General features: G+C 43.2%; 1 protein-coding gene across 2 annotated transcripts in view; it reads right to left on the reverse strand.

Annotated features, from left to right (window-relative positions):
- Window positions 1-17,907, reverse strand: part of LOC132389407 (oocyte zinc finger protein XlCOF6-like) — a 48,533-nt gene that overhangs the window by 2,809 nt on the left and 27,817 nt on the right. Inside the window, exons 3-4 of one of the 2 annotated variants that reach the window (XM_059961928.1) lie at window positions 7,086-7,240; window positions 1,436-6,027 (exon numbers count right to left, since the gene is read on the reverse strand). In XM_059961928.1, the coding sequence (XP_059817911.1) occupies window positions 2,979-5,576 (2,598 nt within the window). In that variant the 5' untranslated portion in view covers window positions 5,577-6,027; window positions 7,086-7,240 and the 3' untranslated portion in view covers window positions 1,436-2,978. The remainder of the gene's footprint in view (window positions 1-1,435; window positions 6,028-7,085; window positions 7,241-17,907) is intronic. The other variant, XM_059961929.1, reaches the window with a different exon arrangement.

Consider the following 17,907-nt stretch of genomic DNA (forward strand, 5'->3'; position numbering starts at 1 on the left):
TTTTAAAAGTCTTTTTTCATTTGATAGGATGATTCCAACCACATACATTCCAACGTATTACATTAATGAGTTTAGATTCCAAACTATAATTTTATTCTACTTTACACATGTGCCGAGCACATACCAATAAGGGATGATCAAAAATGGTGGCGATGGACAGTACAACCACACAGAAAACACACATGCTCCGGAACCACCCAATGGGACAAAAACCCTAATTCTAACCCCATCCCACTCCCCCCACAGCCCAGAAAAATGAGGCACCCTATGATAGAAAACGCAACCAAGACTGCTCTGTCTGTCTGAAAAAAAAGATTAAAAAAGGTTCTCTATCCCTTTGAATGACAGTCTCAACAAAGGAAAATGTTTACATTCCAGCATCTACAAACTATCCCATGTTTATATTTAGTCTTTTTTTAAAACAAAGAGGAAACCAAAAAATTGTTATCTCTTAAAAAGAAAAAAACAGCTCCTTCTTAAACTTAACATTAAATCCCCTAAAAAGGCTTTAAATTCAGTTATAAGATGCAATAATATTCATTATATAAAAAACATATTAATATGTTGAAAAGAATTTTAAAAATAAGCAGTTATTAAAATCTAAAACATATTACCTAGAGAAACCAAGCATAGTGTTTAATAACAGATCAACACAATCTTGAAAACTAATAATATTATGCAAGTAATTGAAACCTCCGCTAAGTATATATAAGAGAAGGAAATTGCCCCATTAGAAGGAAAAACTGCCAGTTATTTAATTAAGAAAAAAACACAAAAAAAAATCAAACCAGATATTAGGTTAAAGGAACAAGTCCTTTTATGTTCTTTTCCTCCGTTGAATGTCCAAATAACCATTTAAACAGTCATACTTGAACCATCAATCCTCTTACCAAAAAAAAATGATATGCAATAATAAATGTCCCCTAATCTTCTTTTAATAGTCTCTCAATGAAATGTCCAAGTAGTCTTCATAAATCTTCTTTCCAAAATGCTATTATGCAGATAATATGCCAGACAGTTCAATCGGCAGTCGCAGCAGATATAGTTTAAACAAACGCCAGTGCAACTTTCTGATCACAAAATATACGAGGAGGAGAATCAGGAGGAAAAACTTTAATTCTTGTTGGGTGACGCAAGGAAGGAAACAATTTCTTATCATATGCCTGTTTCATTACCAAAGCAAATTTTGATCTTTGTTCCATTACCTCCTTTGAATAATCTTCATAAAAACCAAGCTCAGATGTCTCAAATCTAAAAACTCTTGTTTTCTTGCCTGTCACATTATTTGACCTTTAATCTTAAAATAATGAAAACAAACCAGAAAAGCCCTTGCTTTATCTGGATCTTGAGATCTCAAAGTAAAAGTTCTGTCTGCTCTTTCTATAGTAGGCGGCTGTGATAATACAGAAGGAAATAAGGGTATGAGAAAGCTTACCAATGTAAGCAGTTAAATCTCCATTTTCAACGCCTTCCTGCAGCCCAACAATTTGTATATTCCTTCGGCAAGACGTAGTTTCGAGGTCTATAATATTATTTAGATATCTTTCCAAACGAGTTTTACTTCATTTTACTTTCAAGCAATTTTTGCTTAATTATCTTCAATTCCTCTTTCTGTGTAGTGACTTGAGCTTCCAGATCCTTAAGTTTTCCCAGAAATGACATCATTTCATTACTATTCTTTTTAAGTTAGTCTTTAAATGAACTGTTTCAAAGCCATATCTTCAGCCCACAATGGCATTTCATCAGATCCTTCCTTTTGCATCTTTCCTTTCCCGTTGCCTTTATCACTAGGTTCAGACAAGTATTTCCCACTCCTCAAAGACATATTGTTCCCCTTCAAAAATCAGCAACTCAAGATATTAAATTTGGTTTAAACTAGGGGGAAAGGGACAAAACTAGCAGCTCAGAAACTGATGTTACTCCATTCACAGACAGGCGTAGCCTCCAGGAGCTATTCACATCTTGATTGACTTGATTGCACAATCCATCTGCCAAAACTACTTGAGCCAAAGCCTCAAAGCTCCACTTCTTTACTGGCCACACGCCACCCCCGTCAATATTAAACTCCAGTCCCATTAAAGGTGAATATGCAGTAGAAGAAACTCCTCCTGTGCCCAGAACTGAATGCAGTGAGCAGCAGCAATAATTGCAGAGTTCAGCATTGATAGTCACTCTCAAAATAGCTTTAGCAACAGTGATGGACAAATATCCAGCATGCAACTTATTGAAACTTTTTCCACTGTGTGAAGCTGGTAGTGTGTCACAAATGTAACAGGCTGTGAGATTTCACTGCTAATGTAATGGTGTCTGTGTTATATTTCACTGCTGAGCTAATGATTTCTCTGCAGCAGCAATGTTTAGCTTATGACTAGAAATAACAGGGTTTTGGAGTGCCTAGCTATCCAATGATAAAGATATTGTCCTTTCCTGTGAGTCTGGAAGGTAGATTTTCACGGTCTTTTGCCAGGGAGAGATGAGAAGACACAAATGGAGAGAAAGGGCCCTTTTACCTTTATTTGTTTCCTTTACTAATCCCATAGTCAAAGTAAGAATTAAATAGCTCAATTGTTTAATCGCATATTGTGTACCATTTGTTATTTTTGGGGTACTGATTTGTAACAGGGGACACATCATGCAGCATTCACACAAACGAGATTTCTTAGGTTTGGCCAAGCTCAGGGGCTATCACCCCCTATATTAAGTTGCTAGCTGAAGCAAGAGTTACATAAGGTTAAATGACCTGAGTGAATCGCTCCCCACATTCACAGCAGGTGAACGGCCTCTCCCCACTGTGAACTCAATGATGCACATTTGGTTGATTTTGCTGATAGAATTACTTCCCAAAGTCTCAGCAGCTGATCGGCCTCTCTCCTGTGTGAACTCGCCTGTGTGTCTGTAGATGAGATGACTGAGTCAATACCTTCCCACACACTGAGCAGGTGAACGGCCTCTCCCAGTGTGAACTCGCTGATGTACCTTCAGTTGGGATGAGCAACTGAATCCCTTCCCACAGTCTGAGCAGGCCGCTCGCCAGTGTGAACTGACTGGTGGCTCAGGAGGTTAGATGATTTAGTGAATCCCTTCCCACACTCTGAGCACGTGAACGGCCTCTCCCCAGTGTGAACTCGCTGATGTACCTTCAGTTCAGATGAGCAAGTGAATCCCTTCCCTAAGTCTGAGCAGGTGAATGGCCTCTCTCCAGTGTGAACTCGCTGATGTACCTTCAGTTGGGACGAAGAAGTGAATCCTTTCCCACAGTCTGAGCAGGTGAAATGCCACACCCCGGTGTGAACTCTCTGATGTACCTTCAGTTTAGATGAGCAAGTGAATCCCTTCCCACAGTCTGAACAGGTGAACGGCCAGACCCCGGTGTGAACTCTCTGATGTTCCTTCAGTTTAGATGAGCAAGTGAATCCCTTCCCACAGTCTGAGCAGGTGAATGGCCTCTCTCCAGTGTGAACTCGCTGATGTACCTTCATTTGAGATGAGCAAGTGAATCCCTTCCCACAGTCTGAGCAGGTGAACAGCCGCTCGCCACTGTGAAGTGACTGGTGTCTCAGTACGTGAGATGATTTAGTGAATCCCTTCCCACAGTCTGAGCAGGTGAACGGCCTCTCCCCAGTGTGAACTCGCCGATGTACCTTCAGTTCAGATGACCGAGTGAATCCCTTCCCACACACTGAGCAGGTGAATGGCCTCTCCCCGGTGTGAACACGCTGATGTATCTTCAGTTTAGATGAGCAAGTGAATCCCTTCCCACAGTCTGAGCAGGTGAACGGCCTCTCCCCGGTGTGAACAGACCTGTGCAACTGTAGGTGGGATGATTTAATGAATCCCTTCCCACATTCAGAGCAGGTGAATGGCCACTCCCCAGTGTGAACTCGCTGATGTAACTTCAGTTTAGATGACTGAGTGAATCCCTTCCCACAGTCTGAGCAGGTGAACGGCCACTCGCCATTGTGAACTGACTGGTGGATCAGTAGGTAGGATGATTTAGTGAATCCCTTCCCACACTCTGAGCAGGTGAATGGCCTCTCTCCAGTGTGAACTCGCTGATGTATCTTCAGTTGGGGCAAAGAAGTGAATCCCTTCCCACAGTCTGAGCAGGTGAATGGCCTCTCTCCAGTGTGAACTCTCTGGTGTTCCTTCAGTTTAGATGAGCAAGTGAATCCCTTCCCACAGACTGAGCAGGTAAACGGCCACTCCCCAGTGTGAACAGACCTGTGCAACTGTAGGTGGGATGGTCGAGTGAATCCCTTCCCACAGTCTGAGCAGGTGAACGGCCTCTCCCCAGTGTGAGCTCGGTGATGAACCTTCAGTTCAGATGAGCAAGTGAATCCCTTCCCACAGTCTGAGCAGGTGAACGGCCGCTCGCCAGTGTGAACTGACTGGTGGCTCAGTAGGTCAGATGATTTACTGAATCCCTTCCCACAGTCTGAGCAGGTGAATGGCCTCTCTCCAGTGTGAACTCGCTGATGTTCATTCAGTTTAGATGAGCAAGTGAATCCCTTCCCACATTCTGAGCAGGTGAACGGCTGCTCCCCTGTGTGAACCCGCTGGTGTGCCATTAGGGTGGATGACCGAGTGAATCCCTTCCCACAGACTGAGCAGGTGAATGGCCTGTCTCCAGTGTGAACTCGCTGATGTACCTTCAGTTGGGACGAGTAAGTGAATCCCTTCCCACAGTCCGAGCAGGTGAACGGCCTCTCCCCAGTGTGAACTCGCTGATGTACCTTCAGTTGGGACGAAGAAGTGAATCCCCTCCCACAGTCTGAGCAGGTGAACGGCCAGTCCCCGGTGTGAACTCTCTGATGTACCTTCAGTTTAGATGAGCAAGTGAATCCCTTCCCACATTCTGAGCAGGTGAACGGCCTCTCCCCAGTGTGAACTCGCTGGTGTACCTTCAGTTGGGACGAAGAAGTGAATCCCTTCCCACAGTCTGAGCAAGTGAACAGCCTCTCTCCAGTGTGAACTCGCTGATGTACCTTCAGATGGGACGAAGAAGTGAATCCCTTCCCACAGTCTGAGCAGGTGAATGGCCTCTCTCCAGTGTGAACTCGCTGATGTTCCTTCAGGTTAGATGAGCAAGTGAATCCCTTCCCACAGTCTGAGCAGGTGAACGGCCTCTCTCCAGTGTGAACTCGCTGATGTACCTTCAGATGGGACGAAGAAGTGAATCCCTTCCCACAGTCTGAGCAGGTGAACGGCCTCTCTCCACTGTGAACTCGCTGATGTACCTTCAGTTGGGACAAAGAAGTGAATCCCTTCCCACAGTCTGAGCAGGTGAATGGCCTCTCTCCAGTGTGAACTCTCTGACGTTCCTTCAGGTTAGATGAGCAAGTGAATCCCTTCCCACAGTCTGAGCAGGTGAACGGCCATTCGCCAGTGTGAACTGACTGGTGTCTCAGTAGGTGAGATGATATAGTGAATGCCTTCCCACAGTCTGAGCAGGTGAACGGCCGCTCGCCAGTGTGAACTGACTGGTGTCTCAGTAGGTGAGATGATATAGTGAATGCCTTCCCACAGTCAGAGCAGGTGAACGGCCGCTCGCCAGTGTGAACTTGCTGGTGTGCCATTTGGTTAGATGATCGAGTGAATCATTCCCCACAAATTCAGCAAATGACCAGCCTCAGCCCAGTGTGAACTGACTGGTGTCTCAGTAGTTGAGATGATTTTGTGAATCCCTTCCCACAGTCTGAGCAGGTGAACGGCATTTCTCCAGTGTGAACATGCTGGTGTGCCATTCGGTTAGATGATCGAGTGAACCATTCCCCACAAATTCAGCAAATGACCAGCCTCTGCCCAGTGTGACCTGACTGGTGTGTCCACAAGTGGGATAACTGACTGGATCCCTTCTCACACTTACAACAGGTGAATGGCCTTGTCCAGTGTGAACTTGCTGATGTACCTTCAGTTGAAATGACTGAGTGAATCCCTTGCTCCTCTTCTTAAATATCTGGACAGAGACAGCAAAACTGGCGTGTTGTGTTCGAGATTCCCATAGACAAATTCCTTGTCATATTTAACCTGTAAAAACATATACAAAATCGATCAATGGGTGTGGGACAACATTTCAGATGAGATCAGTTGAGTTGGCAAGGTGTGAGCTGACATCACACTGTTACAGTAAAGTTCAATCCAAGTTGGAGAGAGGAATCATCTTCTAACTGGGCACAGTGCTGGTATCTGGAATGACCATCACACTCTCTGATGCTCTTCCTGAATCTATAACATAGGGGCAGTTCTGCCATCTCCAACCTGTGATCGGGCTCAGTTGTCTCTCTCCATTGGTTTTATTCCCTGTTCCCAATGAGCCGCATCGGTACTCATTGCCTGGTCCCACAGGAACTGAAACACTCTGTAAAAAAAACTTACCCCCGACATCCCCTCGGTATCTATTTCAAAGCACCTTAAAACTATGCCCCCTTGTGTTAGCCATTTCAGCCCTGGGAAAGAAACCTCTGACTATCCACACGATCAATGCCCCTCATCATCTTATCCACCTAAAAAAATGCTCTAAACATAAACAAGGAAATTACACATTGCTTTGAGGATTTATTAGAAGTCTACAAAACTATGAGGAAAACCATAGGTTAAATGCCAGCAGCTCTTTCCACTGAGGTTAGGTGGGATGACAACCAGAGGTAGTGGGTCAGTGGGGAAGGTGTCTTGTACCTTGAGTGTAACTCATCTCACTTCACGTCATATCTATCTCCCCCTCCAACTCCTGGATGATCCAGAATTCATCCGTTTCAAGTTCCAACTCCTTAAAGTGCAGGATTACAGGCTGCAGCTGGATGCACACCTTGTAGGTGAGGGCATCAAGGACACTGGAGGACTCCCCACCTTCCCACCAATGTCCCCTCTAACTTGCAATGACCAGTGGGCACATAAATCTCATAATGTGCATTTCTTTACCCAGTGATAACATGTGCACAGTGTATTTTATATAGAGAGGTATTTATTTTAACAGCTAGCAAAGCATTGTCCATAAGAACTTTGATCTCTGAGTTAGATCAAGTTCATCTGCACTCTCACACAACCTATGTAGCAGGCTTGTAACGGGTAATGAAAACTTTTCTCACCAGAGCTTTTGCACTTTGTCCATATGCGATTTGCTTGCTAAATTACACTTTAAAATGTCAGATTTCCAAATATCACTTCGCACTTGTAAATTCTCCAGCAACTTCTGCATCGCCACAATAACCACAGGTAACATGAGTATTTCCCCTGAGCACTCCTGAGGAATTGAGGATATATAACAAAATCATTTTGAACCTTTGTAACCTCTGGCTAAAAGAATAATTGGGACTGAATAGGAATTTTGGAACTTAAGTAAACTCTGTTTTCAGCGGTTAACTAAGACAGGCACATTCCCAGTTCTCTCTGGCTTGCAGAGAGACACACTGAGAACTGATAACATTATACATTGTACCCTTATTAGTTGATAACATTATACATTATATCCTCGTTAGTTGATAACATTATACATTGTACCCATATTTGAGTAAAGGGAGGAGGACCCGCTGAAAAGGACAGGAATGAACATCTGTCTGTAACTAAGTCAGGGCCTTGCAAAGGGAATAACTGATAAGGACAGAACAGCACGTGCATCTGCAATTAAAACCTTCATTTTATGAACTCTCTTATCTAAGTAATTAAGTTTTGCACCAACAGACTTGGTGAGCATACCAGTTCAAATAACATCTTGCAAATAGTAATGTATGGGGCTTAGTATGTATAAATACACGACTGTAACCAGACTGCTTACGTGCCTTCCCTTTGACAACTGGGTCTCAAACTCCTACAGGAGAATGCGCAATAAACTGTGGTGACAATAGCTGGTCTCTCGTGTTTTATTCAGATTCAACTTTAACATTTGGTGTCACGAACAGGATCCCAATATAGGGAGTGCCATGCAGACGGGCTGAGTAAGTGGCTGGACCACTCTGGGGACTGCGGAGACCGACCAGGCGCCCAATAGGTATTTTGTCATTCTCCGTTAAGTTCCTTTCGAGGTACGGTCCCTCTCCCAAGCTGATCACATACCTTGACGGGACTGGGAAAGAATCTGTTGGGAGACTCATATAAGGTGGGCAAAATTTTACTGAGGAGGCAGATGGGCCGGGTAAATTTTAGTAAGTGGGCAGGAGGTGGTCCCAGGTAAATTTATCAATTTCACAGGAGTTGCCAGCCGTGTAAATTTATCTGATTGTTAATTGAGCAGAAGGCTTTGTGCCGGGTAAAGAACAGAGGTCAATTGCAGTCGAGTGATATGAGTGGGACAAGAGCAGCCAAACACAATATGTGTGAGAGTTTTCCAGACAAGGGAAAAGATTTGTGAATGTTGAGTGCAGCGCTGAGTAAGAAATTGGGGAACAAAATCTGGCCACTGGGGGGGAGCCTGGGATATTACCTCGTGAGAACAAGCAGTAAACTTGATATGGAAAAAGAACAGTGGAAAGAAGTGGAAATTACTGAAAAGGGAATGGAAGGATAAGGCCGATGCAAAGTGGAACAGTATAGTATTAGCAAGTTGGTGGAATAATGCATGTGACAAAGCATTAGAGGTATGCACTGCCGAAGGAAAGCCAATGGTTGGGAGAGGTTGAAAGCGGAGCATGAATGGGTGGATGGGCGCCGAAAACGAGAGTATGGAAAACAACGTAAGCAAATCAAGGCCGGCCTGGATAGGAGAGCAGGGCAAGAACATCAGTTTGAAGTTCTAAGTGATAAGTGAAACAAGGGATCCCGAACCCATGTCTGGCATACCGACCCTGTTTGAGGACAGTGACTGTGATGCTGAGTGCATAATGCGACTCCGCAAGATTTATTCGCTCTGCTGCATGATTCTCTCAGCTGATGAGGGGTGGAAACGGAAGGCAGAACTGAGATACCAAACCTATCCGGAGTTACAGACAGGAATCCATGATGAGAATGAACAGACAGACCGGATCATTCAAGCCTTGGAAAGGGCTCTCCAGCAACCTGCAAACATCACTAAAGTACGTCAAAGAAAACCTAAGCCTGGAGAATCGGGACCAGTCTATTGGGAGCGATTTATGGCCTGCTGAGCACTTTCACAGGAGACCGAGTCTTTAAAGATGGGAATCCGTCCCTCCCGTTTAATGCCTAACTGCTCCAATGCTTACCAACTAAGTTAGCCAACATGATTAAAACAAATGATATGGATTGGCCTGACAAAGACTGAAATGGAACGTGACAAGCTTTGACCCGACTTTCGAATCCCGATCGACCCCGAAGGGAACTAATATAACAGGTAAATAGGCTCAGCGGGACGAAGGACATGAGCGGGCTATATCTGGGGAACAGAAATGGGAACAAAAACATACCAAGGAACCGGTGGGGGCAACAGCCCGTTTAGAAATTGACAAACAAGGATGCTTCCAACCATGAGTATCACCCCTCAGGAAGAGCCCAATGTAATATTGCAAGTGGCTGGAATTCCATTTATTATTGATATGGGGGCAACCACATCCACTCTCAATCAGGAAATGGTTTCAGAAAATGGAAAACAGCTATCAGAAAAATGGACTGTCTGGGTTCAAAGGCAGGGCACGTATGTATTCATGTACCCAGCCACTGCAGGTGGAATTCCAGGGCACCCAGTGTGAGGCTTCATTTACAGTCACCACCAGTCGGGGTGTAATCTAGCAGAGAGAGACTTGTTCTGTCCGTTGGAAATCGAGATTCTCTGCGTGGACGAGGATATCACCCTGGGACTAGTGAACAAGGACATCTTCCCCAGTTACTGACACCCCCCCCCCCTCCCCCCAGTGCTGGGCACTTTATCTGCGTTTGAACCCCTTCTGCCAGCGGCCGACCCTCATGTGACTCTGTGCTTTGACCCTCCGAGGTGCTGAACTGAGGAAAGCCAATATTATGCACCCCTCGAGGGACAGAAGTTCCCAGTCACGGTGATTGGAGAGGTTAAAGGAAAAGAGGTCAGCGCATTACTGCCTGAAGTTCCGGATTTCCTTTGGCGACAGACAGAACTGGTGCTTCCCCATATCACTGTCTGGGTTTGCCCTGGGTGAAAGCCAAAGAGCCCAGAGTTCAATTCAGAAGGTTCAAAGGAACATCTAAACAAGCCTGATGCATTTTGGAAACAAGTCCTGTGGACTGATGAAGTTACAATAGAACTTTTTGACTGCAATGAGCAAAGATATCTTTGGAGAAAAAAGGGTGTAGAATTTCATGAGAAGATCACCTCTCCAACTGTTAAGCACGGGGGTGGATCGATCATGCTTTTGGCTTGTGTTGCAGCCAGTGGCACAGGGACTTTTACTGGTAGAGGGAATAATGAATTCAATTAAATACCAGCAAATTCTGGAAGCAAACATCACACTGTCTGTAAAAAAGCCAAAAAATGAAAAGAGGATGGCTTCTACAACAGGATAATGATCCTAAAAACACCTCAAAATCCACAATGGACGACCTCAAGAGGTGCAAGCTGAAGGTTTTACCAAGGCCCTCAGAGTTCCCCGGCCTAAGCATCATTGAGAATCGGATAGACCTCAAAAGAGCAGTGCATGCAAGATGGCTCAAGAGTCTCACAGAACTAGAAGCCTTTTGCAAGGAAGAATGGGCAAAACTCCCCCAAACAAGAATTGAAAGACCCTTAGCTGGCTACAAAAAGCATTTACAAGCTGTGATACTTGCCAAAGGGGGTGTTACTAGGTGTTGATAATGGAGGGTGCCCAAACTTTTGCTTCAGGCCCTTTGCCTTTTTTGTTATTTTGGAACTGTAAAAGATGGAAATTAAAAAAAAAAGTTTCCTTGCTTAAAATATTACAGAAATGTGTGATCTTTAACTTATGTCTTTTGGAAATCAGTTCAACTTTTACTTGTTTAACAGTAGCAGAAATTTTGAACGGGGTACCCAAGCTTTTGCATGCCATTGTAATTGAGCAGGCCTCTTTTAAATCAGCTGTCTCTACCCAGAAGGCTGAGCTGTTTGCTCTGCCTCCTGCCTGTGTCCTAGCAACAAACTAAAGTGTGGACTTTTACATGGACTCCCGTTAGGAACTGACTACGGGGCTTTAGGGATTCCTGACTTCCTCTGGCCACCCCATTAGTAATGCTAACTTTGTAAACAACTTACTCACCGCTCGACAGCTACCTCGAGTTTTCACTATTATTAAATGTGCAGCCCATACTGGGGAGTTTGATGAGATGTTCCAGGGTAACGTTAGGGCTGATGCAGCGGCCAAACAGACAGCCTTGAATCTCACACTTTTAGTCCCCTGGGGAACCCAGCAAGCTCCTATTAGTCAAAATCTAAGCACGGGTATGCCAGACATGGGGGAAATACGTAACTAACAGGGGGACCCCCCTGAAGGAGAGCGCAAACTATGGTCCCAAATGGGTTTCCACCTGGAACCTCAGACCAATTTATGGGTGACCCCTGCGGGACAGCTCTGTGTTCCCTCTGTGTTCTTACCTATTTTGATAGATTATATACATAATTGTACACACTTGTGCAAGGAGGGAATGGTTAATACATTATTACAATCTTGACTTCCAGAGAGCAGCTGAAAAACCAGCCAAAGCATGCTTAAATTGTAAAAAAAAACAGATGCTGGGAAGGGGATGCCTTGTGGTTCGGGAACTACCCCTTGCCTGGTGGACCTTTTCCTTGCTTGTAACTTCAGTTTATAGAATCACCTGAGTACATTGTTATAGGTGTTGCTCAGTGATAGTAGATGCATTTAGCAGATGGATTGAAGCTGTTCCTACAACTAATGATACCACTATGACTGTTGTGAACATATTGCTAAAAGAAATAACTCCTCGCTATTGTTATATACTTGTGCCATGACAGTGGTACCCTTGTCACGTGACTGGGGTTGAAGCTATACTGGAGGTAATGGTCTTGTGACGGTGGAGTGATGTCATTTTCCCGCCAGTAGAGATCATGTGACAGGTTTTTTTTTATTAACAGGTTATAAAAGGAAGACCCCACCCTGTGAGGAGGGGCAGTTCGTGGCTGGATTTGCCAAGTTGACTTCATGCCACTGCGTGATTTAATGTGATGACGCAGTTTAGTTGAAGGATGAAGTTTTTATCTAATGCCTAAAGTTTAAAAGGTCATTGCCAGCTGTTTCTTTACAATACTACTAGTTGAGAATCAGTGGAGAGTGAGGATCGGAGTTCGGGAGTTAAAGATCGAGGAGAATCTATTTCGACGGTGAAACAGGTTCGACCGTATTTAATCCTTATTTGGAAGGAATTCATTGACTGTTCTCGTGTTAATCTCTGCGAGATAGCAGAAGATTGTGATAAAGGAAAGGTCAGTGCCTTTAAGCCGTTTCATTTCGTAAACTCTTTGTGGGAAAAGTTTGACGTCGGGGATCGAAGCAGAACAACGTGAAAGAGAATTTAAATCGTCTTATAAAGTCTCTCCTTTTAATTGGACTGTGAGCATTTCTGAACTTTTGGCAATACTACTTTAAAGAACTGTTTTTGCAAAATCGCTTTAAGAACTGTTTAAGCTGCCGCACAGCAGCTGTTTCCGGTTACGTTAGTGTTTGTTTACTTTTGGGGGGTTTGTTTACAGTGTTTAATAAAAGTGTTGTTTGTTATATAATCCGTTGCCTAACTCATATATTTATTGTTGCCTGAATACGTAACATAAATATGGGGGCTGCGTCCGAATTGGATCGTTCGAGTTTAGATGGTTGCTAACTTTTGAATCGGTGTTTTGGAAAAGGAGAATACTAGATTCTTTTGTTTGATTGGCTTGTGAGTGGTATTCGGCAACAATGAATATTGATGAGTTTCTGGTTTCGCCAGTCGCGGGGTTCTTAGTGAAGGCAAAAAAAACTGAGGTCTCTGAGATAGCTCGTAGATTGCAACTTAAAAGTATTTTGACGACTACATCTATGGCTGTCATACAGAGAAAAATCGCGTCACACTATGTGGATTCGGGTGTTTTTAATGTATCTATTTTAGAGTCGTTTCCAATAAGTGCTCTGGAGATGCAGTTACAAATCGAACAAATGATGTTAGAGCGTTGTAAATTAGAGGCTGAACAAAAGCAGAGAGCATTTGCATATGCAATGGAGGAATTAAGGTCTGGGAAACAGTCTTCTGCTTCTAGAAAACCATTTGTTGCTAGTCAAGAAATTAAATTGGTCCCTCCATTTAGTGAAACAGAAGTGGAAAGATATTTTCAACATTTTGAAACTATTGCTCGGATGTCAGAGTGGCCGAGAGATAAACGGTCAGTGTTGTTACAGAGTGTAATTAAAGGCAAAGCACAACAAGTTTACACAGCTTTAACTGCTGCACAAGAACTTGATTATGATATTGTGAAAATGCATATTCTAAAAGCATATGAATTAGTCCCAGAAGCTTATAGGGAAAGATTCAGAACTCTGAAAAAGTCTGGGGATAAAACCTATGTGGAATTTGCCTACGATAAAGCTATGTGTTTTGAGAGATGGGTTTCTTCTATAAATGTAAATGGGGACTATGATAAATTGAGAGAGCTGTTTTTAATGGAGGAATTTAAAAGAAGCATTCCCGTTGAAGTAAGGACCTACTTAAATGAGAGGGATACTGATAAATTGCAAGACTGTACTAGATTAGCTGATGAGTATGTTTTAATCCATACGAATAAATTTCCTCAGGGCTTAATTTTTAAGAGGAAAAATAACATGGAGACTCAAGGTAAATCAGAAATTAAATCAGAAGTTAATGAGAAAGGTAAGGAGGAAGGAAAACCAGTTTGTTTCTGGAACACCAGAAAGTCAGTTTGGTTTTAATTGTAACTAGTGTAAGAAGCCTGGCCATGTCATAGCTAACTGTTTCAGCTTGAAAAAGAAAGAGAAGGAAGCAGTTCCAGATGCTTGTGTGCAACATACTGAAGCACCTGTAAAGTTACAGGGTTTGATAAACACAAATGAGGTTTTGTTACAGGCTGAACAAGTTAGGAAGGGATATGATCATTTTATAACTGAAGCTTTTGTATCTTTGAAAGAAGGATCTACTCTGGTGCCAATAAGAATCCTTAGGGATACTGGAGCTTCTCAATCACTGATGTTAGACAGTGTGTTTAAGTTTAAAGAGTCTGATACTCGTGAGGTAAATTAAATAAAGTAAATTTAAAGTCAGGGTTCGTTACAGGATTTGTTAAAGTACGATTACAGCATAGCTTACCTGTGAAGGGTATTTCTTTATTGTTAGGTAATGACTTGGCAGGTGGACAAGTTTTTCCTGAAGTGCATTTGACAATGGAGTCAGAGGAACCAGAGTTGAATTCTAACACAGATTCTTCCTGTATTGTGACTAGAGCTATGGCTAAAAAGATTGACGTGCAAAATGAGGTTGTTACTCAGGACTGTTCAACTTAGGATTCGAGTTTTGCGGATGTGTCAGAGACTTTCTTATCTTCGTTGATTGATCAAGATTCTTGGGGGAAATCTGACTATGAAGATTTATCTCTGTCTCGGAAGGAGATGATAGCAGAGCAGAATAGACACTCTGAGATTATAAAACTAAGAGAGCAAGCTTTACTAGGTAGTGAAATTGAGAAGGTGCCATTAGGATATTACTTGGAAAAAGGGGGGTTGATGAGGAAGTGGAGATCGCCTACAATTCCTGCAAGTGAGGATTGGAATGTTGTTTACCAGGTAGTTGTACCCAAAGATTATTGAAATGAGATTTTGACTTTAGCTCATAGTGTGCCTTTCGGTGGACATCAAGGGGTAAGGAAAACTGTGGACAACATTTTAAAACATTTTTACTGGCCTGGTCTAAGAAAAGATGTGGCGATGTTTTGCAAAATGTGCCATACTTGTCAAATTGTGGGTAAACCAAATCAGGTTACACCAGTAGCTCCATTACAACCTATTCCAGCACTTGGTGAACCATTTTCTTAAGTTATTATAGATTGTGTTGGTCCATTACCAAAGACAAAAACTGGTTATCAGTATTTGTTGACTATTATGTGTACTTTGTCTAGGTTTCCAGAGGCAGTACCACTTAGCCAATATAAGCCACTTAGCCAATATAAGCCACTTAGCCAATATAAGCCACTTAGCCACACCACTTAGCCACTTAGCCACTTAAGTTAGTACCACTTACCAATATAAAAGCTAAAACAATGACAAATTGAAAAATATAAATTATAAGAATTATAAAATTCTTCACTTATTTTGGATTACCTAAGGAGATACAAACTCATCAAGTTTGTTTACTTTTGGGGGGTTTGTTTTCAGTGTTTAATAAAAGTTTTGTTTGTTATATAATCCCTTGCTGAACTCATATATATATTGTTGCCTGAATACGTAACACTATGGACTTTCAGAAATGATAAGTTCGGACAATGGGCCAAAATAAATGAGGAAATCTGTAAAGAACTTGCTATAAAACAGCAGTTCCACTGCACCCATCATCTGAACGCAGCGACATTGGAACGAACCAATGGTACTTTGAAAGATAAGTTGGCAAAACTTACACAAGAAACTGGATTGACCTGATTGAAGGTTTTACCCTTAGTCCTATTCCAGATGAGAATCACGCCATCAAGTTAGACAGGGCTATCACTGGCAGAAATTATCTACAGGAAGCCCATGAGAACCCCATGGGGACCCCGACCTTGTCTGCCGCTCCTCCCTGAGAGCTTACCTGCAACATTGGATATGCATACCTTGGGGGAGGAGATGGGAAAATATTTATGCAAAGTAACTAACACTCTCCAAAGCTTGCATTCACAGGTACGACAAGCCTATCGAGAGGATGAACCCCAAACTACAGGTGACTACTCCACCATCCAGCCTAGAGAATTGTCCTGCTCAAGAACTGGGATGATAAGAAGTTGGGACTGAACTGGAGAGGACTGTACCAAGTGCTACTGACAACACCTCCTGCAGTGATGGTGGAAGGGCAGCTCCGGCGGATACATCGAACGGACTGTAAACAAGTTACTGGCAGAACTGATAAGACTGAATAATGTACTGGTTAATGCTGATTTTAATGACCCTAAGGGAACCTGCCCCTGTCTTGGGAGGCCCCCAGTTTAACAGTTTCCTGTCCCTCTACCACACCTTTGCTAAGCAAGTTGAGCGGGGAGCATGTTGGGTATGTGCCAGAATTCTCCAACAGGGTAAGACTATGTCAGTGGTGCCCCTGAATACTAGCGCAGTCAATTCAATTCTGGTGTTTTCTGATAGCCGTAATGGTAGCATTGTCAATTGCACCATATCCAGGTCTGGAAGGCGAGACTGGGGATGGTGTTGCTTTGAGTGTTGGAGTCGTAGACCTCCTCCACAAGACCCCTCCAAGCTATGGCCGGGGGTAGGAGTTACGTCTCCAGCAGTGGCTAGTGTTAAGTGCTTGTGACACATGACAGTGGTACACTTGTCACATGACTGGGGTTGAAGCTATACTGGACTTGAGGTATGGTCTTGTGATGGTGGAATGACATAATTTTCCCGCCAGTAGAGATCATGTGACAGGTTTTTTTTTTTTTTACAGGTTATAAAAGGAAGACCCCACCCTGTGAGGAGGGGCAGTTCGTGGCTGGATTTGCCAAGTTGACTTCATGCCACTGCGTGTTTTAGGTGATGACGCAGTTTAGTTGAAGGATGAAGCTTTTATCTAATGCCTAAAGTTTAAAAGGTCATTGCCAACAGGTTCTTTACGATTCTGCTAGAGACAGTGGAGAGTGAAGATCGAAGTTCGAGAGTTAAAGGTCGAGGAGAATCGCTTTCTACGGTGAAACGGGTTTCAACGTTTGTTTGATCCTTATACGGAAGGATTTTGTTGACTATCTTCGTGTTAATCCCTGGGTTTTACCAGAAAGGATTGAAGGTAGTGAAGAAGGAAAGGTCAGTGCCTTTAAGCCGTTTCGTTTCGTAAATTCTTCATGGGAAGTTCGACGTCGGGGATCGAAGCCAAGCGACGTGAAAGAGAATTTAAATCGTCTTATAAAGTCTCTCCTTTTAAATGGACTGTGAGCATATCGAACTTTTGGCAATACCACTTTAAAGAACTGTTTTTGCAATATCACTTTAAGAACTGTTTGGGCTGCCGCACAGCAGCTGTTTCCGGTTACGGTAGTGTTTGTTTACTTTTGGGGGGGTTTGTTTTCTGTGCTTAATAAACGAGTTGTTTGTTATAAGAAACCCTTGCCAAACTCATATATTTATTGTTGCCTGAATACGTAACACTAGTACAACTTGCTGGTGTAACCAGAATGAGAGTTCACCCTATCAAGTGGGAAGTAGTAACTGTACCAAGAGTCAAACTAATGATACCCCTGAACCACTAAATGGAACTTATTGGCTTTGTGGAAATAGGGCCTACCCCTGGCTGCCGGGAGAAAGAACAGGGCAGCGGCATGGAACCACACCCAAATTTGCCAAACAGTGCGACAGAATCGGGTGGTCCATGACTTTATATTAGCAGAAAAAGGAGGGACCTGTGCTATCACAGGTAATGAATGCTGTACTTAAATCCATGATAGATCTTCCAATATTACTGACTTGTCTAAACACATAACCCAAGAGATTCAGAAAATTCAAGATGTTGGCAGTAAGCTACATAATTTTGGGACCAGTAAGGCAGGGGGGTGGCCCTGGCCCTTCAACATATTCGAGGGCTTCTGGAGGTTGTTTTTGCATTTCGGAAGTCTGATTGTATTAATTTTGATTATTGTCTGTGTCCTACAGAGCCTTTGGCCATGTTTTGTATCATGTTGTAGAAGCAGAACCCCATAACCATATGCCCTCTGCTTTGCTTTTACTTTGGCTTTGACTTCTCTTGTCAGCCACTGACGCATCCTTTTTCCATTCAAAAATGTCTTCTTCTTTGCAAAATATCTGTCTTGCACCTTCCTCACTTCTCGCATAAACTCCAGCCACTGCTACTCTGCCGTCC

This window comes from Hypanus sabinus, unplaced genomic scaffold (assembly GCF_030144855.1).
Source record: "Hypanus sabinus isolate sHypSab1 unplaced genomic scaffold, sHypSab1.hap1 scaffold_558, whole genome shotgun sequence".
In the NCBI taxonomy this organism is placed as follows: Eukaryota; Metazoa; Chordata; class Chondrichthyes; order Myliobatiformes; family Dasyatidae; genus Hypanus; species Hypanus sabinus.